Source organism: Anticarsia gemmatalis, chromosome 1, assembly GCF_050436995.1.
Source record: "Anticarsia gemmatalis isolate Benzon Research Colony breed Stoneville strain chromosome 1, ilAntGemm2 primary, whole genome shotgun sequence".
NCBI lineage: Eukaryota > Metazoa > Arthropoda > Insecta > Lepidoptera > Erebidae > Anticarsia > Anticarsia gemmatalis.
The window spans coordinates 7670514-7694620 of NC_134745.1; the positions used below are offsets into that span (position 1 = coordinate 7670514).

General features: G+C 34.8%; 1 protein-coding gene across 12 annotated transcripts in view; it reads left to right on the forward strand.

Moving 5' to 3' along the window:
* KCNQ (KCNQ potassium channel) overlaps positions 1-21972 on the forward strand; it is a 36377-nt gene extending 14405 nt beyond the window's left edge. For 3 of the 12 annotated variants that reach the window (XM_076115874.1, XM_076115926.1, XM_076115918.1), the window contains 11 exons: positions 3406-3534; positions 3644-3754; positions 4031-4218; positions 4479-4630; positions 8331-8429; positions 12601-12671; positions 14767-14894; positions 17277-17373; positions 17459-17763; positions 17901-18007; positions 20220-21972. In XM_076115874.1, coding sequence (XP_075971989.1) covers positions 3406-3534; positions 3644-3754; positions 4031-4218; positions 4479-4630; positions 8331-8429; positions 12601-12671; positions 14767-14894; positions 17277-17373; positions 17459-17763; positions 17901-18007; positions 20220-20485 — 1653 coding nt within the window. In that variant the 3' untranslated portion in view covers positions 20486-21972. Of the gene's footprint in view, positions 1-3405; positions 3535-3643; positions 3755-4030; positions 4219-4478; positions 4631-8330; positions 8430-12600; positions 12672-13483; positions 13612-14766; positions 14895-17276; positions 17374-17458; positions 17764-17900; positions 18008-18482; positions 18598-20219 lie in introns of those variants that run through there. The other 9 variants (XM_076115942.1, XM_076115949.1, XM_076115958.1 and 6 more) reach the window with 9 other exon arrangements.
* Positions 21973-24107: the final 2135 nt, after the last annotated feature.

Genomic DNA, 24107 nt, shown 5'->3' on the forward strand with positions numbered 1-24107 from the left:
GTTTTTGTATTAATATAAAATCCAAATTTAAAAGACTTAATTTAATTAACTAGCGCCGATGGCACTTCAGTGCTGAAGCCTAATTTATGTATTTTACATTCTTAATCAGGTTTAAATTTGATCAAGGCAAATGATGATTCCATTAAATAATACTACCATCAACAAATATTTAGCGTCGTATTTGATGACAGCTCCGACCCTTATAATTTATTTTACTGTCAGTCCTCAGTTTTTTGCGCTTCTGTTACGTTTTCAGCAAGCACTTAAGGTGTATTCGGGTATATCATAACGTAAATAAAAAATGTCATAATATGATTTCCTACTTACCTACTTTTACGTTTTGTTAAGTATGTGTACCATTAATATATAACGTCAAGCATTTATATTTTATCGAAAAATATTGTCGGTAGAGGTCTCTTGTATGATTTTAAATTTCCATCATTCTTAAAAAACGCTACCATAAATACACACCGCCACTACATATTATTGTGTGCTAATTCTATCAAAATCTAATGATCTAATAGCTAGCTGTCGGCGCGCTCGTTTATCAAAAGTGCCTAATTGTACTTGTTGTTGTTGAACTTTTCTTAATTTATTGAAGTAATACTTTGTTAAAGGAAGATTAATATACACACACAACTGTACACGGAATATCTATAGCCCTACTTCCACATCGTTTTATATCAACTATGTCTTATCATCTCAAACGAATAATTCATAAGTAACAATACACACCACAAAGATACGAGATTAAACATAAATAAATAAAACTTGCCTATAATAAATAATAACATAAATAAACAGACGGAACATTTTACTACAATTATGATGAAGTAAACCGAATCTGATGCGCGTATAAATAAACAAAGCAGAAACGTTATAAAGGCATCAACACAATTTCATTACTGATATGTAACATCTTGGTATAACGTATAAAATATAGAAGCATTCAGCTGCACGTTATCAGTCTGTGGCCATTATTAAAAAGAACCTAACAATTTCATTAACAAAATTAAAAAGCGGCTAAAAGGTAGAGACCTCTTTACCCAAAAGAAATGATGTTGAACGTTGATAAATGTAATTAATTAATCAGTTCAAACACAATTTAAGCACCACTTTATCTTCCCTAAAAGCGTCGACAATGCTTAACAAAAGAACCGAATTTAATGATATCTAACATCTTTTATGATATAGATACGAAGTATTACCAAGTAGGTAACCTTCAGCATTTACTTATTTTAAAACATTATAACACGAACAAGTTCTCGCTCATACGCTCACGTTACGATATCTTATTACAGTTATTATCTCTAAGTGGTCCACGGTAATATTAATTTTGACTTGACTCAAAGTAGGTATATACCTAAAGCTGAATCGGATAACTCCAATATTATAAGCAGCTTACCAACTTCGCCGACAGTTACCAAACTTAAACAGTATGGATTAAATATGTGCATGAAGTGCCTTTGATTTAGCGCAAATACACACAGTTCACGAGCGTTTCAGGTTAACAAAAAGCCGAATCAATTCTATCGAAGCAGAAATGCAGAGTAGGTAATTAATGGGTAGTGTATAACGGTGTCGGGTGAGTAAGCATTGGCTCGGGGCTCGCCGCAATTTCCTCCGTCCTTAGTTGGGTGTGTAGGTGTACCCGCCGCTTACAACGCAAGGCGGGATTCAATATCTACTCACAATCGCTTCGGGTTAAAGTTGCATGATCACAATGCAGAACAAATATACCGGGGCAACTGCCGCATTTCTCGCTCCTGCTACAATATTGACTTTCAGAGTATTTCGCTCTGAAGCAACAAATGCTACCATCCCGGTTCAATGCAGGCGGGTGCTAATTTGATTTCTAATATCTGCTTTAATATCGTCGACTTTTATTTGGCTGTTTACGTCATGAATTGTTTATATGTGTACGGGAGTTGCTTGCCCACCGGGGACGTACCCGATACCGAGATACTCGTGCAATATTTTAGTGTAAGTAACAATTTTACCCACAAAATTTCGCCTTCCTGACTTTACGGCTTTAGAGATGTTGTGGTCAGGAAAAGGCTTACGTATTTTCGTCTATAGCTTTATATCTTCAATCTTTGCGTTATTGTCAGTTTTATTATGCAGTGATTTCAAATTATAATGAATCAAAACAATTTATTTATACATGATTTAACAATATTTACTATTCGTATAATAAGTAGTTATACTAACGTAACTTAGAGTAATATTTTGCAAAATATTCTTGTTGCTAATATTACTAACATCAAGTTTGAATTATCTTCAGCTATATAAAAATATATAAAGTACAACTTTACTAATTTATAACATTTTAGTTATAAGTTGAATATACGCTACGTATATTTTAGGAGCTTGGCGACAATTTGTTTACCAATAAAAGTCTTAACAGTCGTAACACAAAGGAGAAACTTTTTGTAGAAACAAACAGCTATCAATAAAATACAGAAACGATCAACAAACAGACGATCAGCTAAAATGCTCGGTATTTAGAATTCGCCATTTTTCTTATCCCTTGTTACGTCGCGTCGCCGTCGTCGACCGGCACAATAGCGCATTCTTTGGGTACATATTTTACGCGCTCCAGAATTTCTTCTCAGACGTGCAAATTTCTCGTAATGTTTCCTTCGGCGAAGTACAAGTGATAAATATTCTGTGTATGCTTCGGTAGTGCTGTTAAAGTTGCGTCTTCCTAGCTTTTGTTCGACCCACTGTTCCTAGGAACTTGACGAGTGTTTGAGTACATAAAATGAATACTTAAAATCTCATCTGTTTATAAGTCCGTGACCTTAAAACATTTTACGGTTACTGAAACAACAGGTTTACATCGTAGCAAAATAAACATGAACCACACAAATGAAAGTGCACTTGTGGATTAACAATATAGATTTAAATTTAATCCTATCCATCCTGATAGCGACCTAATGGATGGCTCGGTTTATATTTCGGAATGTTGTGGAAATAAATCTGTAGTTACAATAATATTTGCCGACATGCCTTTGTTTTATTTAATAAAATTTCGTTAAAAATTATTTAGGTCATCTCACTTGTCGGCATCATGTTTCTACGCAATACTTTTGATAACATGTTAAACTTAGTACTTTAGTGGTTAACTACGGCAAATATTTTTAAAGCATTATTACAGATTGATAACAATCAAAATTAATATTATAAATAAATAAAAATCTTTTCTATGGTCTCTACGAGCGTTGAAAGGTTTTCTCGTAGCACTCGTAGCAGACTCGTAGCATTTGCTTAGACTCTCTCGTAACACTATACGATATTGTCATTTTAATTGAAATTAAGTCAGTCACCTTATCCTTATCATCTTGCTTACTATTTTACTTATTTTAAAACACGTCATATGTACATTTAATTTGATTGTTTCAGGAATTAATAACCACATTATACATTGGATTCTTGGGATTGATATTCGCCTCATTTTTGGTGTACTTAGCTGAAAAAGATGTGGCTGACACTAAGTTTAAAAATTTTGCGGAAGCATTGTGGTGGGGAGTTGTGAGTACACGTATTTTTAATTGATACTTGTTTGTTATTGAATGTGACGCATAGTCGTATACTGTCCGGGAATAGGCTAATATTGTTAAGATGTGTTTTGTAATCGCAGATCACGCTGTGCACCGTGGGATACGGCGACATGGTGCCTCAAACCTGGCAGGGGAAATTCATCGCCTCCTTCTGTGCACTGTTGGGAATATCATTCTTCGCGCTACCCGCCGTGAGACTTACTTACGCTAACTAATTGATCCATTCAATCAATGCTTCTAAAGTAAAACGGGCCGGTCTAAAATAGCATTACTTCAAGCCGAGTATGTAGATATCTGATCGGGAACGTGATACATCGGCTTCATTTTCCATAATAAACGTGCTATATTTATTGCTTATGAATAAATAATAGATAAATATCCATAAATTATGCACACAAATAACATTGTTGATATAAACTTGGTATGGACGGTGTAATAAATGTGAACATTATGTATGTTACGGACAGGGTATACTGGGCTCTGGTTTTGCACTCAAAGTACAACAGCAACAACGTCAGAAACATATGATTCGGAGGAGACAACCGGCCGCCACGTTGATACAGGCGCTGTGGCGGTGCTACGCGGCTGACGAACACTCTATGAGTGTCGCCACCTGGAAGATACATCAAGTGCCGCTACCGAGTCCACAAACCAGGTAATATTTACATGTAGGTATGTAACACTTCATTACTCTTTGGTGTACAATGTTTTGTGGTTACTGTTGCAAATCTCAATAATAGAAACATTTCAGCTCCTCCAAACCACTCATACAAACAACAACTAACCTTAAACTTGAGTAAAAAACATGTCAGTATTACGTGTTAACATCGGTCCGTGTAAATATTTTCAATAGCACGTTTCCAGGTGTCATAAAAGTGAATAGTGTGTAGTGAGGAGTGTGTGTATATTTGACAGCCGAGTGATGAGTGCGTCGTTCAAGAACAATGCATCGTTTGTGTCGCGGCTGCCGACGATCCGCCGCCACAAGAGCACCTCCCTGCACTCCCCGGCGCCGCACTCCAAGCCCGCACACAGATACGATGTCAATGCCAGCGCTGAAAATCTGGGTAAGCCTCTTATTTATCCTCCTATACTTACTAACTTTTGTACTACGTTTGTGTATATCATATATTCAATACTTGTTTATAAACTATTACGGTCTATCTACGTAACTTATGACTAAATTACAAAAAAATTAAATCAAAACATTCAACAATTGTGTAAACATTTATTACCCACTTCATACATGATGAAAATGGAAAAAATACCGCACGTTTGACTTTCACTCATTCTCATTCTCAGCCTATTGACTGACACAGCATGGATTTTTCCGAAGCTCATTCTAATAAAAATTCTTAGATGAAAAATATCTATCGAAACAGTCAGCATTCGGATGGCTATCACAACAAGAATATAAAATTATTAACAGGAACTCAAATTGGCTACACCCATAAAACAACAATAACAAATAGAAAGAAAACGAAACGAAGAGGGATATCGGAAATGACAACACATCGGCAAAGATAGTGAACAACGCAAAGTAAGACAATTTGGGATAAAGATCAATACTAACATAGCATAATAATAAATGTTCGCTGTCACATACATCATCCACATTCTACAAGCCATTAACGTCGTGCACTCGAATCGCAACTTTTTTTCAATTGCCAACACAACAAAAAGGGACAAGTATTAATCCACACCCTCTAAATTGAGGAGTCGTTTTAATTAGCGCAGTGTTGTGCAGTGTGTCTGACATGTGAAGAGTTTAGTGGAATGGAGTGTGATGTCATTTATTGCCCTGTTCCGTAGATAATCATACGTCGGGAGGGGACCGCGCGTGTTGCCTACTACATTGTTGGAAAAGCTGCTTTAAAGGTTCTGTTATAAATATTTTAGACGGCACTATGGCATGACAATATTACAGTCGATAAACTTCTGCTGCGTTTCTTGTTGATTCTTATTAGTAAATACTTTCCGGAAATATGTGAATACACGAAAAGCGAACATGTTGACGTAGCTTTGACCCCGGACAGAATGTCTACCTTCCGGCGATAATGACTACGTCTCATAGCTCCAGACACGATTGCTGACATCCTACTTACCTTCTACTTCTTTCTATTATTTTTCACTTTTTTTGAAATAAAAATGCACCCGCGTAGAATTAAATATCGCTTCGAAATTTTACAGTACTACTTGTTTCGCAATAAGAAGCTTCTCATACCTACATTTGACGAAGTGGCTTCTAAATAAAAATCGCTTTCGCGTAATGTAAGTGCTAAAGTTAGAGAGATGTGACAATAAGATGTTATTTTCCAAGGAGTGCAAGGATTGAGTTCATTTAGCATCATAGATCGCGGTTCACACAATGAATTTCCAGATTATACAAGCGACCTCATGTTACTGGAATGGCTTCCTTCAGAGCTTGTAATTTTAAGTTCGGTTACGTATCTTAAATAAATAATAACTCAGTATTTACACTGCTTTGCATTTTTTATTATGCATGCCAGATAGTTCATAGGAATCCTGTAAAATATTTATAGGTAACTTATGCATTACGACATGTGTACGTAATAAGGTGATTTTTCTAAATCAGTACAGTCGAAAATTAATTATTGTCGAATTATACGATGCCGGCATGATACGAATATTTTTCAATTCCGCCTGTCTTAGTTTAAGTTAAGAAAAAAATACCAATAAGTGCTATTTGTTAAACTTGTCAAATATATAAGTCCAAGTGGAATAATATCTGGTTAGGTATTGCAAAAATTACAAAACACAAAAGGGGAATTTATTAAGCCTCACTGTAGGACTTTTTAAAATCAATGAAATTATAAATATTTTAAATTAAAACGACTAATTCTGCAATAAGTATTGTGTACTTTATTATATTGTATTTATCTATCTTTGTAGGCTAACTATAAAATTTGACTGTGTTTTTGTAAAACTAAAAAAAGGAATTCATTATTATCTTTGCATAAAATCGCCACATAGCCAACCTAATTTCAGAAATTGAGACACGAGTTGCGAGGCTAAGTAAATCTCAGACTTAAAGTCTATTAATAGCAAGCGAAGATAAAAAGACTTAACTCCAGTTTTTGTGAGGCCGAGTGACTTTTCCGAACAAACTTCATAACTTTTATTTTAAAGTTTCGTCGAGAAAGAAAATCTTATTCAGCTTTTATAGTACATGTCCATTGTCCATGGTCAAAATACATAAGTATTTATGAAATCGACATCAAAACAAACATGAATATGATAAAAAAGAAAGAAATCAAAATAAACTGAGGTGTTTGCATAACTTGAATAGAAGTATGTGATAAAACTAAAATAACCGACTTGAAGTGGCTATTTTGCGATCACAAAAACATCTAACGCGTCTGAAGTAAAAGTAAACAACTTTTGCTGTCATAAAAACACAGCCAGTTTCTGTATTTCCATTCCCCCTACACTTCCTCGCACGTTTTGTTTATTTAACTTACACACAAAAGAGTTCATGTTAACTATTGCCTACTTATTTATCAATGCGTGACGCGAATTCGGCCGTGTGACGGAACAGATAGCAGTCCTCACTATCTCCTCTATTATCAAATGCAAACATCCTAACTCATACTCTTCTGTCATGAAAGTGTGGCTACATGACTATATCTAAATATATTGTAAACACATTATAAAAGTACTGCGTTTACTGTTCATGAATCAGAATATTCATCGTATTTGTGTATTCCCAGCATAAATCGTAATTGTCAGCAATTTAGAATATAGCCGTAAGTATATTATTTAGGTACTACAGGCTACATTCATAAAGCGTTTGCACATTAGTCAGAAAGAGACGAAGAATGGATCGATAGTTTGCCCGAGACATTAAATGGCAACCGCTGCATTGACCTTATTATTTAGGTGTTTCTTCGATGTAGCTTTAAGAATTATAAAATTATGTTTTAAAAACTTGTTTTCCTGTCATTCGCGTATATCTATATTTAGGTAATATATCGATGTACAAATAGTTACATGTCATTATGTTTAAATATTGAAAATACATACTCGTTTTGAGTTTCCCTATCCGCCTCGTCATACTAATGACTAGGTTCCTCTTGAAAGAGGATATAAAAGGATTCCCCACCCGAGACATTTTCCACAGCCCTGTAATATAAAACAAGATGAAATACGAATCCTACTTAGCATAAGCTACACGGCGCGGAAGATTTCATTTAGAAGAAATTATTAAAGCCTATTTTGCATTAGTTAACATTTGGAAAGGTATAATCGAATAACAGGAAACAAAACAAACAAAATACTTTAGTCTATTTACTTCTTTGTATTTTGTAAGTCAAAGAAAATTAACTGACACAGGTTGACTATTGGTCTAAAGTGAAAGATTACATTCACATTTCATTACCTACACACATATTTTATTGCAATATCAATATAAAACTAAGCATAGCATAATATATGTACATTCATACGACGGATAAAGCCGTTCAATATCATCTCAACCGACTAAATTTACATTACAAAACACGCAGCTGACAGGCAGACAGGCGGGTTGATGGCTATGGTAGGAAAAAGCGCGGTGGTTTAAGGCACAGATACGCTACAATGACAATCAATCACTCGACGGAGTTTCACATTATAAATATCATAATTATGGATACTTATTGGAATAGTCTGTTTGGCTGTACGCTATGTTGATAGCGAGGACAGAGGCAGGGTGGGTAGTTGGAGTGTGGGTCCAGTGTTGAAGTGAGCGTGTGTGTGGCTTGGCAGGCGCGACCAACGGGCGCACAGGACGCACGCGACCCGTCAACCCTTCGCACAGCGAGGACTCGGTGGCGGAGACGGCTCTCTCCAAGAAAAACTCTGATGGTAAGAAGTGGACAAGCCAACAATATCTACCAATAGCTGTATTTCGTATTAGACAAAACTGTTTGTCTGTTGAGATGCTCTATCTGTCGCTTTCGAGTAGATTAACATTTCTTCACTAGGTGTATGTATATACTGTGTAGTGTATGTGGTTTGATGACGCTGTGTATTCAAACTCATGCACTACTCACCTTCCGACACCTAGACCACTTCGTAATATATCACTGAAAGTTTACACTTAGATCTGTTGATTGTGTATAAAAATGACAACTAACTCCATAGCTATTGACACGCGCTTTAAACATCTAGAAATAAACGCAACTAGGAACAATGTATCTATTCGTTCATCAGTAAATTTATTTGTTGTCAGCTATCTTTCGGATGCACCAGTTTCTGTTAGAAGTTAAGTACAACACATAGTCGGCGCATTCTTGTCTATGGATGTACTTAACCATGTAGTATTTGTAGATCATTGCATTCAAATAACAACATTTTATATGATTTATGTATGTATGACATTCAGCAACAACAACGACCATTCATTATGCTTACGTATAAAATGTTGTAAAATTATCACATACTTAGAAAAAATGTTTATCTAATTGAAAACGAAAACTTATATTTTACAATAACATATTTCCGTAACTTAACAGCATGTATCAGATATTACGACCTTCTTAGGCACAATAACGCATGCTAAAATATGGAAATGCAATGTGTGGACTGTGGACGTGAACATTCTGATCTCTTACATATATATAATATCTAATACAAACCTCTGCATTCATCACTCACTATGCAATAACAAAGAATATATTTCGCGTAGACTCGCAGTAAAACCACTGATCGTTGATCACGTTAACCCATTACTGTTACTCGGAATAGCCAAACAAATAAAATATCTTCTTATCTGTATTACATTAATCTCTACGGCCTTTGTATCTCGTAAAGCCCACATCTCGCGGACTCAGTGCGATTGCTATACGAAATTACAATTTTCTTTTATATACATTGCTACTACGCTACCTAGACCTTTTCTTCATCTCATTCCTTTGCGAAACATAACTAAGAATCGAACCTTAATAAGGACTGTGTATGAAATATTAATGAGTGAAGTAGAAACTGTGGTCCCTTAAAGTCGTAGTGCCTGCTAAAATTATCACTTCGTATAATATTTACTATATTAATAAAACTTCAGAAATCTTATATCGCTGCTGTAATCCAAAATATATTGTATTTATTTAAGATGAATTAGGGAAACTCTTTAAAAGTTGAGTGGGTTTGTGGGTGTAAATGTTACTGTAAAACCTTTTCTGTAACATTCTGAAATCCATTTTTTGGGGATACGAAATATTTTTTAACTAAGCGTGCGTTTTGCAATGAAATTAAATCGATACACTTAAATAAAGATACATTTCATAGACATTAACGGTAGGCTTACTACTTAAACAAATAAGTAAATGTAAACGTATTGTACAAACTTGACCACTCTACATTTTTAACACGCGTTACTATATCACTGGCCCGATATACATAAGTAAGAACTGTATTAGGTATAATTTTATTATCATAAAGCTTTAACGTGAAAATGGTATCGCCATAATATCTACGCTATACACACAATTCTTTCACGAAGAGTGAAATATTTGGATACACGTTCTTATATATAGTTGGACATGGGATAAGCTATGCTCAAGGGCTTTCATTCTCGAGACGAGTGGCGAGAGAGCTTTGCGTTTTTCTTCAAAGCTAAAAATCCTTTCGAAGGCTGGAATAAAATTTTCGGATAATATATTTAATCCTTGCATAACATTTCTTTAATGATTTTTATATATTGGTATTTACGAAGTTGTATTTATTTATCTTATAGAGAGGCTTCTTTTTAAGCTTTACTAATTTTATCTTGAGTGAATTATTTATTTATAGAGATTTACGTACGTTTATTAAAATTTAAGTAAGTCAAATACTTACGAACGTGATGCGTTAGAACAGATTTTGAAGGTGTCTCTAGGTCATCGCGCCGCTGTACGCCGCCGCTGTGTAGTCTGCGTCGAGGAAAACCTTGGCAATAACTAAGATAATACCTACAATTTGCTACATATCTACAAGTTACTGACCTATTACTTGCTATATGAATCACGTCACCGATCGATCACCTCGTCAACATCGCCTTCAAGTATTTGCAGCAGTCCGCCCCGGCTGCGCCTGGGTCAAAAAGTTATTAATTTAAGTAGACTGCGTGTATAAAACGTAGAATAAAGAAGATGATGTCAATTAAAACAGAAGTGTAGAAAAAAGTATCAATATGAATTCGTACCTCTACTTAGGAGTCGGTTCTTTCATTTCATCTACGACAAACATCAATATCCCTATATTTCGCTAAATTGAATTTGATCATGAAATGTGTTGCCCTTTCGTAATCTCTCTCGTCATAAAGTTTGCAGACAGTCTTAGGTTTCAATGCATACCGACGACGGTTGATGCGACGCCGGTGACTTGCTTATATTGTTTATCACATTTGCGACATTTATGCATCATGATCAACAAATTCAACAACCGAACCTCTAGAAAGCAGGCTAAAATACCTTACAATTACAACAACATTAAAAACCTTACAATTGACAATACCTTTTAATATACCCCGTTCACATTCAGTTACGAGTAGGTCGCCGCTCTGCCCAACTTTTAGAATGTTTCGTAAAAACTTGTCAGAACGTCAATCAGAGTTTTATAAAACAGCGCTATTCTGTGTGCCTGCAGGTTTTACAATTTGTTTGAAATAGGAACACATAATGCTTTAAAAAGGTATATACGTGGTATTCCAACAATACGAGTATTTAATAATTTACTTATTCGGTAGTGAAATTTAAGCGTTTGCTTATTCTGCTCGTTGGCCAAAATGTAGGTTACAATTATTATGATAGTCTCTAAGTGACAGTAAATCAATAGTTTGTGTAATTACGGAGTAGAAACACGCAAGAGCCACAACAAGTCAGCACAGCTAAGACCCAGTTCTCGGGGAAGTAGAACGCGGAACCACCGCTGTTATCAACACTATTTTTTACAAGTTTGAACATTTGGCCTCCTTTGTGATTGTATTGTAGGAGGAATGGCTTATAAACGGCTTAGTTTTTATGACAGCTAATAAGCAATATCAAATTAGCTTTATGCTAAAGGTAAAGCCGTTTCCATTTGGTATGACACACTGTATCTAAATATAGCTCGGTGCTTTTAATATATGTTCATCTCTGTTCATAAATTGTCCTCCTACTCGATTTTAAGGCTTTTAATAATATTTTCATAATCTAACTACTTCACGGTCATTTACCGAGTTGAAGAGGCCACCTTCAGGGTCTCTCGGCAACCATGAACACTAGGTGTTTAAAGCTATAGAAAATACCCATGACCTGTGTACTTCGTATGAGTAATCATAATAAAATCTAATTTAATTTCTTTTAGATGTTTCAGTTTTATATGATTCTTTAAGATCGTGTTATTTAAAATTGAGAGCGTATATGAGTAACCCTTATTTCCTTATGTTTAGTAATCTAAAATAGCTAAAAAAATTATAATATATTAAAAACCGATTAAACCAATTATGCAAAAGAAGCAATCTACATAGAGACGAGTGTGTTAATGAACTTCCAGGTAAGCATAGTCGATTAATATTAACACGCTGGTTAAAATCCATGTGTTAATTTTAAAGGCCGGTACCAAATGTAAACCGCATTGCGTTGAACCAGACCGCTACCTACAGTACGTAGGTATACGTACGTCGTAGGGTCGGTCAATTATGCGGTCAGCCACACATACAGCCTGCGATACGACCACCTCCAAGTAATATCGTTACGTATCACTTCATTAATAACCGCTCAATTGATGACATTTAACTGACACTTGAGCGCTTCATTACACTTTACGTAAACGGTAAATATGAATACAGAATAAAATACAATATTACTAAATATATATTTAGTTTAAACTTTTATAAATATAAGAAATTGTACAACCGTTTGTAATATTTATCACAACTCTCAATACATTAATCAAGGACGCAATAGTCCGTGCGGACTGCGTTAACAAACATTTTCCATAAATACAGCTCGCTTCGAATGGCAGACCTAGTTGATTGTTTTGCTTGTGTTATTTCACTTAAACAAATGTTTTTGTGCAGACGAGGACGAGGAGCCACGTTGTGTGACATTGACACCGCGACACAAAGCCGCCATACGATTTATAAGAAAGGTACGTAACTGTCATTTCAAGCTTTATTCATTTGAATTTCCGGCTAATAGATACTTTTCACGAAAATATGCTATGAAAACTTAAGCTATTTAATTAATAAAACTTAGAAGCGTGCTCTTGTGTTATAACGTTAAGTTTATGATACCAACGCGTTACAAAATTACCATGAGTTGTGACTAAATAAGCCAACTGTTTTATGAACACTTTATTTTAAAACATACTAAATTCTGGCACAACATACCTTATATAATAAATAAGTACGCAATACCCCTGACAGTCTAATATGGTTTAAAAAAACTTGATGCGAATTTCTCCTCTTTGAATGTTTATAAGCGTCTAATGGCGCCGTTATTATAAATTCATGGCCGTTCTGAAACTTCAGTAAACTCTTATATAGTTATAAAATATAAGACATGAGTGACAAGGACAAAGGTAGACAGATTATCATAAATATTAAATTTACATTAAATCACTCTTTACTGACGCGAGTTTTATGAAAAGACAAAGGAGAATCGTTATCTATTAAATCAACTTTTGTTTTGGAGACACCAATTTTTTTATACATAAAACATTAAAAGTGCCTCAGAATAATCAAGCTTATATAAATTTCTCAAAGCTTTCGGTATAAACTTGAAAACCTCGCCCTGTAACGACTCTTTAATGACGAGAACATGGTGTTTGAAATTAGAATTTCTGACAAAATGATCGGAAAGTTTAATCACAGGCTAGAGTAAGGTCGCGAGGTTGTCGTAGTAAGAGAGTTCTGAGATGAATATCTGTTGGTAACTTACTTACTTGTTAAATTCTAACAGATGAAGTATTTTGTGGCCCGACGTAAGTTTAAGGAAGCGCTAAAGCCTTACGACGTCAAGGACGTAATTGAACAATATTCTGCGGGCCATGTGGACCTGCTGGGCCGCGTGAAAAACGTCCAGACTAGGTACTGCAGCCACAAGCGAACCCTTGTACACCACGCACTACCATTTACTTTCTACGTACCTACCTACATACTTTATACTTTTCGTCTGGACTGTGTACCGACTGTGTCTTGTACTGTATTCTTTGTAGTCGAAGTTGGCATCGAGTTTAAAACCTTTTACTACCTCAGTAGTTAGTGTGTGCAACGCTATACATAATGCATAACTACAATACATTACGTGGCTGCTTCCAAATCGCTCCAATCACTTTTCGTGCTACTTTGAAAAACACACGAATTCCCATTCTATTAATAAATGTGTATTCGTATTTGAGTCATGTAACGTTTTTATTCAAAACTTTGTCTCTGCGCCAGTTATTAATTGTTGACGCTTTTTTATGTAGGCGTGCCTACTCTTTAACGTTTTAATAGAAAAAAATGATATTTTTATCACTTCAGTTGGATGAGACTTATGTTAATTTAGGAAGCAAGGTTTAATTTTAAATCTATTTTTATTTCTACGAGAAATGGTTTGGATGCCGCCATCTCTATACTTGCTGAAATGGGTGTTTGATGTAATAAATTAAGAAAAATATTTTATTTGCGATTTTGGAGCAGTCTCTACACTGAAAAGTTCAGATGAAAATTCCTTTCTGCCTCACTCTAGAAGCCTCATAGACAAGACTGACACTTTAACGTTAACTATATAAGCCAACTATATTTCAAGGAATTTTTCAGTGACAGTGCAGTCGAAACAAAAGATTTTAACAACTATAATAAATGGTAGCTTTAATTAACAAATAGTTGCCCTATACAATTATACCTGCTCCATCTGTTATTACATGCATGGTCGCCTATCTGATTACAAACATTTATTGTAGCTGCATAAATGCTACGTGACGTAAATGTAATCGTCATGTTCTTACCCTATCCACTTTAGCAACTAGACCAAACGTGCCTTGGTTGTTATTACCTACTATGCCTACATACATCATTATGTCGTGCTCTTTTGACAAGTAATACCTACAAATTATACACAAAAGTTTAAACATACAAAGAATCTGAATCACTTGCAATGATAAATCTTTTGATGAACTAAAAACTAAATGTGAGTAAAACGTCAAAATGTGATTATTTATTTGCCAAATTAGACATCAGGATGTTTTTATTTTCGTGTAGCTCAAGTATTTTGTCGCACGCAAGAGATTTAGAGAAGCTCTGAAACCTTACGACGTCAAAGATGTGATAGAGCAATATTCGTCGGGACACGCGGACCTGCTAAACCGAACCAAGAACCTGCAGTACAGGTGAGATGAGAGGAGGCCACGCACGCCGCGCCTCGTGGGCCACCGCCGCAGCCGCTTCATTCACCCATCAGCTCGACCGCATACTCTGAAAGCTACTGTTAAACAAACGATTTGAATGAAAGGCCAGCCATGCTCCATCAACAGTAACAAACGTTTTCATCACGTTACTAACGAGGATCACTCCCATTATCTTTGTTACGAGTTACGGAAAAGTATATCCATTACCATTGATTTCAATAACTTATAAGATTTATCTTTATTATCTCCGTCGATGTAAGGTGTTTTTGGATTGTTTTATAGTTGGTAGTTTATTACAAAATCTTGGTGTCTGAATCCGTTTTGACGTAGGTTAGATTCATTATCTATGTGTGAGGATTTTTCTATTGTGGATTACTATAGTCGTCTGAGTGTTTCAGTGTTGTTTTAGAATGATTCTAAATTACTTTTCATCTAGTAAGGTGAACTATTAGGTGTGTTATCTTCTCATATCTGTTTAATAATCATTTGCAACTTCTGACTATATGTCTCCAAATTTCTACTTTCTTAGGTACATTTTTCTGCCTTTAATAATATTTCTGACACGCATGGAAAATCTTCATATTTATTTTATGCATGTACCTTATCACACGTGTGTAAGCTTCTAAGATATTCCCAATGTTCACGAAATCACTGTTATAAATATTGTATGTAACTTATTATAAAGGGAGTAAATACACACATAGTATGTATAATAATCGAAGAAAATATGTTAAACAACGGTATGAGAGAGTTAGAACTGAACAATATTTTTGCCTTACTCTTTAAACTAATTTATAAGAATATTCATCGGTTTGCCGCTTGATAGTTTTGTCGAATATAAATAATAGTAAAAGTATAGGCAATAATAATATCATTTCATCGGCTTTGCCATCGACTTTAAAAATAAAAAACATTACGTTGAATTTATAGTTAACACAATAAAGACGACGTTACGACTATTTGAGCCGGGTCTGAGAGTTCAAAGGCTCTCCTCTTTTGCCACATTCTGCGTACGAAAATTCTATTTTGCATCTTATTTGTATAAAAAATCTGAGAAAACCAATTACGACCCTGATACTGAAAAGAAACCCTTACTAAAAAATGTAAAAGAGGAGTTTACATAGGAACGGGATTATTTCAGCGTGGAGTGCCGAAATCCGGTCCCCCTACTTAAAAAATATACACCCTCCCCTACGTAATAGTTACCCTCTCTCAACATCTAAATGTGGTATATTTACTCTCTTCAAATTTATCTGCATTGTGCATAATATAATAAAATGTTTTAAACCTCGTGCATCGCACATCACATTCTCGCACACTACGCGTTTGTACTAGTGCTTAATGTGCTTTCACAAGCAAATATTACTTTAGTTTAAATTTAATGGTCTGCATATACTAAAAATAGTTGTTGGACATAGTTCAGATGCGATCCTTTAATTCTAGAGACCTGTAGATAACTAATTACATCAGTTAATGTTTTAGAAAATTTGTAGAATTCGACCAATCCCTGGTCTACTAATTAATTCACGAATGTAAGTAAAAGCAATTGAGGCTTCGATACCTAAGGGTTCAAACGAAGCTCTATCGCTTACGCTCAGTTGGCCGTCTCTCTGTCTGTCTATTATTAACCCTTCAACTCCCTACATATAACGTAGATGGGAAATTTGCGCTTATATGTAACGTATTCAATTGAAACTAACGGGGCCTTTCACAACAAACAAAGACTACCTTACTTGATGTTTGCCAATGAATACTGAATGACTAATTATCAATGCTACAATTTAATGTTTGCGTGCATTTCACTTGTTGAGTTTGTATTATCGATCAATTGTTATGACGAATCATTTATTGCTCAAATAATTTTAGTTTCATTGAAGTTAGCCGTAGCATACAGTTTAAAAAGCTTTTAAGCTTCATTTTGCACATTTATTAGCAACTTATTGATTTGGTCGGCTTCTACAAATTTGTATTCCACATGCGAGTATATATAGTACATATACTCGTATAATACTGGTGTTTCACACCAACTACGCCTTGCTGCGCCTGCAATTCAACATTTCATAATTTTATCAAGATAGCAACGTGATGTTAGTTTTCACTTGTAGTCGTATGAGTGTCATCTAGATGAGAAACAGTGTAAATCCTTTTACCAAAAACATTGAGTTTTAGACAATCACAAGCTATGATAATCCTGTGAGTTGGAAAATAAAATCCGTCATGATTCTTATAATTGTGCTCTTTCCCATCTAGATTTAAACAAGTTCATATTTTTTCAAAAATAAACGACGTAAATCAAATCTGCTTGTAATGTGGCATAATGTTAGCGCACTTGTAATTGTTACAAATTGTTTTAAAATTCAACAGGTTAGACCAAATACTTGGCAAACAAGGATCTAAAGCTAAAGATGTCTACGCATCAAAAATCAGCCTAGCTTCCAGAGTAGTTAAAATTGAAAGACAAGTAAGTTATTGTAGCAGCTCGTATAAACTATTTGTGTGTTGTCAGTAGAAGTAGAGTGTAATACTGGAATTTGTGTGTATTTTAGGTAGATGACATAGAAAGTAAGTTGGATCATTTGTTAGAAATGTATAAGGAAGACAGAGGGACCTCACGAAGATTAGGTAATGCAGTGACTGGAGGTGAGAGTGGCACCTCCGGCGAAGGCGGGCTGACCGTGAGGATTCGGCCCGCGCTCACAGACAAGCAGTGCTCCGAGCCCAACTCGCCCGTATCCCGCACTTTTGAACAACCAGCACCCGCCTCTGCGCCGCCCGTGCCGCACAAACGACCTATGAACAGGGGATACTCAGATCTCGGCACTAGATTTATGAGGAAAAAAGTCATCGTGAAGTAAGCTAAACTTCTGTACTACTAACATATTCCTTATTCTGGTTGTTTTAACGAAAGTGTTAGCTAACTGTTTCATAATATGGTCAGTTTTGTCACTTGGGAAGTTAAATGCATTATTGAGCAATAAATATTTACAGGACATCTTCAAGTCGCAACGGTGATTCCCCTAGAGACGATGAAGTAGTGATCGTAGTGCCGACGGACCGCGAGGACACGCCCCCTCGCCTCGCCACTGACAGCTCGGGTCAGTACCTGCCTGTCACATATCTTGTGCTCATGTGTATTGAATATCTAATAATAATACTGAGTATGTGCACGACAAACAGTACGAGCAGTGACGAGCACACACACACACGATATTAGCTCACAAAACAAGTCTGATTATGCAATACTTACACCCAACTAACGAATGAATGAACTAGAAATTATTTCGAAAATGATATCGTTGGCTGTAACAATATGCCTCGATATATAAAAGTTTCTTTATTAGAATGTGTAAGATAAAATTACTCTTTATCTTTTGTGTGACTATACATTTTTGTATGGAAGATTCTATAATGAGAGTCATGAAATGCATTCGAATAAAGAAACTTTGGTTGCAATTTTCATTCACAGCGCCAAGTCATGCTGCCAGTCTTCATGCGTAGAGTGAGAACAATTAGAATTACTTATGTACTGAATGTGATGCTAACTTAACCAATTGAACGTCGTTGCCATAGGTATAAATATGCGAATATTACAAAATTGCAGCATCTTATGAAGATTATTCGTCGTCAACCTCTCTCTGACCGATGACATGGGAGAGCCCCATAGTAAACGGCCGCCGCCGGCTGAGTGAGTCCTAAACCCCTATCGATGTGTGGAATGTTTATCATTTAATAGTGTCTCTCTGTGTCCTCCTAGACCCGCCTACAACTTATTCCTACCACGTGAATGTACTAATGAAGGTGTCGTAGATCTTACAAGTATTATTTAGTTTTGTCTTCATCTTATCTTCATTTATTTCAATTATTCATACACTGAATTTTATTTAAAACTTTTATATTGAACTGAACATACAACATTTTTAAATTACATATATATTAAAATGTACTGGAATTAATCTAAAGAATAACTGCGGTAACGATTCTCGTACAAATTACTGAATTTAAACATGCTCCAAATTTTGAGTGTTCTTATACGTGATTCGATCGTACGCACTTTTCTAATTATTAAATTGATGTGAACCTTTGTCACATTATGTATATTGTATTTTCATCGACGGAAACGTTGGTTGATATTAACTAATCCTATAACTATGTTAATGTATTTATTGCAATATTTTATACAAATATGCATGACGATAGGTTCTTATGATTCTACATTGCTATATATTGTAATTGAATACAGTGAAAATAAATCGTAAGCTTCTATAAAGATATTGAGAATAACTTAATTATCACTGAATTATTTATTTCTCAATATATAACGTATAAAATATATTTTATTATCTTATATGACCGTGTTATACATTTGTGTTTCGTACACATAAACAAGATGTTATCCCAGATATTTCATATGTTTTAAAATAATTGTTATAAAATTCTTATAATTTGTAGCATGTTTTAATTTCAACAAAACACAAATTTTAGGCTGCAATCTGTTTACACTTTATAAATACCTAGAAATAAAAAAATATTAATTTTATAACACAAACTTGCATTTAGATCAGTCTCATTTAAAATAGAGTCGTAGGCCCCTCTCTGTGATGTGTGTTATGAAATGACACTAATTTAATAAAAACAAACACTGAAAAAGACAGATAAAACAAAAATGTAGATTACAGCCTAAATATTCAAAACTCTTTTTAAACTAAAACAATAATGGTATGTTTTTCACAACACCTCTCATTATTTTCAGCATGTGTCTGTGATGTAGATTTATTTTATATTGATATACTTAGTATATTTATTATACTTATTTCTGTACGTGTAATATATCTTTATCAAATGGGATCTGCATTCCAAGAATATAGTAGCTGGCAGCAGAAAGTTTTGAAGAATCAGAAAGGACATCGGAAATATGTTACAATGCTTGCTTACTGACATATACAACGAATGTATACGGCTTGTATATCTCTTTTTTCAGAGATACATATTTGAAATACCAAACAAACAAAGCATTGCATATGAATAAAATGCTTTTTTTATGTTGATTCCATCGAACTTAAAACAAAACCACTATTACTGAAAGCATTAATATGGCAGAATAGACCTTATAAATAGTGTTACTTCGTCAAGAATCGTCCCAAATTCTTTCTTCTTTTTTTGATTATCTGGATGTACGTGGTATAATATTAGATTAGGACAATAATAATTTAACAAATACAGTTCTTTTAATCTCGCGAAACCTCTCCATTTAGGTAATAGTGATGTCGTTTGAAAATACAAATAATGTCAAAAAATATTTATATGCAGACATGATTACAGAAGTTTGCGCCAGTTGTTCGGTGGAGGTGGAAACAGAGGCAGACGCGGGTGGCACCCGGTCTGGCAGCTCCGGGTCGGCGTCGTGGTGCGAGGGGGACGCGGCCGAGGAGCGCGGCTACGGCTCCGGGGACTCGCTGGCTGAAGACGCCGCGCTCCTCGGCGACGCCGCGCACGCCTCGCACCAGCCCCGCATCATGCGCAATCAGCGGCGGGATGTCGCTGTCGATCTCCATCTTCTGCGACCTGACGTTTGAGTGTACTTTCCACGTCCGGCGCACAATCGCGGTTGGGCTTTCCATGAAAATTAACTATCAGTCAGACTGTATAAACGACGTCGTTCGTACAATACTTTATATGACACTAAACGCTGTCCGTTCACAAAATTTCCTTATAGATAGGTGCTTGTAATGTGAAATAAGCAATCATAGCTTAGGTCAAACGAGTAGGTAGTGAATAAGGTGGGTCTTGTATAACTCCAATAAATAAAGTATACAACGAGTCGATGTTGTGATGTCACTTCTACTCGTTTACGTATAAAGACCAAATACTCTGACAACGAGTACGTACCTATTAGTTATTATTACGCTTAAATCGTTTATTAATTATTGCTTTAAAAGAGTATGAGGTTTATTATGTATAGATTTACTTTATAAAAATGTACCTATAATTGTTAAGTTGTACATATTTTTATAATAAGTTGTTCAATGATAATAATTATAGAACGATATAGATATTATAGTAAATGTTACTCGCAGCGAATGAACACCTATTAAATCATCGATCCTGAGGTAATAATAGATAGGCTAGATAATTTTAAATGCCTAAGAGCTAAAAGTTTATACCTATTAATTAGTAATTTTATAAGCGGAAACACCCAGGACGAATGGAATAATGTAGTACTTACATTAATATATTGTTTCTATACGAATAGGTAACTTTAAAAAAGAAAATAATTGACAAAGAAACTGTGATAGATATTCAGTTTTCCCATCAAGCCTAACAATACTGTAAGTGAGAGTATCCGCTACGGAACGCGTCAGTATTACTTATCATTGTATTAATGTAGTTCGACATCATCGATCTTACATCTACTTGGAACCAATCCGTATCTTTTCATTTACTTACTAGTCAAATCCTATTCTTGAACCAATTTTAAAATTTTGGATACGTTTCTTAATAAAAGCAGGGTAAATTAATGCCTGAAAATCAAAATAAATAAGTAAGGTTTTAAATATTGGTATATATATATATATATATATATTTGAAAATACATATATAAGAACTGTTAATCAGAGTCTAAAGAAATCATTTCGTATCTTATCTAATGTCGTACATTATGACGATAAATAATTATTTTGATAGAGAATCCATTCAGACAGCGCATTAATTTGTAGCCGAAATAATCATCAGTTCAGTAAATAATAATTACCATGGGACCTACTATTGCCTAACTGTTAGATCTATGAATTGTGATATGTTTACGAACTACTTACTTACCTAAGTCAATTTACACTGTATATAGATCAAAATAACTTCTACTTACTGGCAAAATGTGTATATATACTTACGCCATACCACGAGTTTCGCCACGATATGGCCTATAATAACTTGAGATCCCGAACATATCTAGTCATTAAAGCACGTACAAACCCTTCGCTTGTCAAATTAACATTGATCGAATCCAATTGAGTCGTAATTGCCACAAGTAGCAAGCAAGCACGAATAAATTCATCACAGAATATACTTGGATTTTCATTATCTCACCCACTCCTAATCCAATATTGTCCCAGTCAAACCATTTACTCTGACCGTTTTATTTTTTCGAACTTAAATCTATAAGTATTTGTGATTTTTAGAGCTTTTCGCCTGATGTTCATGTTTAATAGGTACTAGTTCATAATATTTACTGAGATCTTTGTTTCAGTTGTCGCAAGTGTTTTATCGTACGCAGCACCCAGACAAAATAACAACCAATTACTCGATTCCCTCTATGTAGGTACTAAAAAGAGATGTGCCTATGCAAAGAACATAAACATCAAATTGCGTAGAGTTACCCAAACTACAATAAATGGATACCTTAAATAGCCACCACTAGCCTATACGACCGGTTGAACCGCTTCCATCGACGAGACCTCCCTCAAAAGCCATCAAAAATGCGTTAGTGTAAACATAGTAATTGTACTTAATAATGAAATGTTGGGGTGGATCACAGGCACGGGCCTCGAGGGTCGAGGGTGAGCTGTATCGGTTGATAATCTGACGTTTGAGCTTCACGCAATTTTATTGTAATAAGCTACACAGTTTTCGATCCTCTTTATACCTACCTAATATTATATTAGGTCGGGGAAAAAGTCTTTTCGCATTATAGTATGTATGAACTTGTAATAAAATCTCTTCGGCTTCAAGAATCACAAATGAGTACACGGTTCATGAGGTTTCTTTCAGGGAGCTCGTGAGGTACCCAAATATTGAGCTTTTTCTGTAGAGAAAGATTTTATTACAAGTTCATACATACTATAATGCGAAATGACTTTTTCCCCGAACTAATATTACTTTATGTTTAGACCTATTTCCATCGAAAAGTGCATTAACATTTAATAATACACACTTATTTATCAATTCTCTAGAGCTACTTTAAGTATATGTACCTTTTACGGGTAATTTAACATAGGTAGTTTAACATAGCCATAAGTATATGTTTTTATAAATATTTTACCTACAGTGAAATGATTAATAACTCCATGATTAATTATTTATTCTTTTGTGAATATAAAAAAATGATTAATTTGTATTTAAATTATATAGTAACGATAAGTAAAATCAGAAAGTAGCCTACAATTTTGTGTTTATTCTTACTAAACATAGTGAGGTACTTGCTTACTATATCTACCTACAAATACTTCGTTAATGGGTTTTAGTAGATGATGGTCAGGAAATTGGTTTATTTCAATCGATCTACCGAGAATTTGTATTATAAGGAAAGTTTTGGGTAAAAAATCGAAGCGTAGCACAGTATAGATAGTAGGTGACATACGAGTAGTACCGATGAGAACTAAAACCACCATTAGTATGTGGCATCACTTGAAATATAAAATGTACATCAAAATTGTCGTCGATTACGTAAACCAATTAGTTCATCACATCAACTCGTTGATGTCTTTGTTACGAAAACTATACCTAGAGTTTCATCGCAATTGCCCTTTCCGCTTATTATTAAATTATTAGTCTTTTATATTTTTGATAACCTTTATATATTTTATTCCGTAACACTTGCCATGTTGATCAAGAGTCTTCTTGCACAATGTGGATTGCCAACAAACTTTTAAAGGAAATAACGTTATTGACTTAAAGACAGGCGTAATATTTAAATTATCCATTTTCTGATGTTATAACTACAAACAAGATACCTATTATTGGTATAGAAAGGTCATTTTGAGTTTGATGTCATTATTTCGGTAGATTTTTTTCGCATAGATTCTGCGTTCAAGGTCTGTATACATAATATCTTAATATGAAATACAGAACGCAGTATTATTAACAGTAGTCTGATTACATTTAATTTATGTTTAGATTCAAAATAATCGTATAATAATATAGAACAAATCGGGATGATTACGCCTGCCCTCGCAGTTCTTTAATCAACTTTAATCATCCAATAGCCAAAATAAAAGTGCCTCTGTGGTCTGAGCATTACCGTATGCTACTGGTAGTGACGAAGTCTCGAGTTTGATTCTCGAGCCGGGGTAAGTGCTATTTGGTTTTCTGATTTTGGCATTAAACGTTAATAACAGTATAAAATGTTTACGAGACAATTTTGGTCTTCTTAGAAATGACGCCCAAAAACATTACGCGCAAAAAATGGTTTTCCGCGTTTTT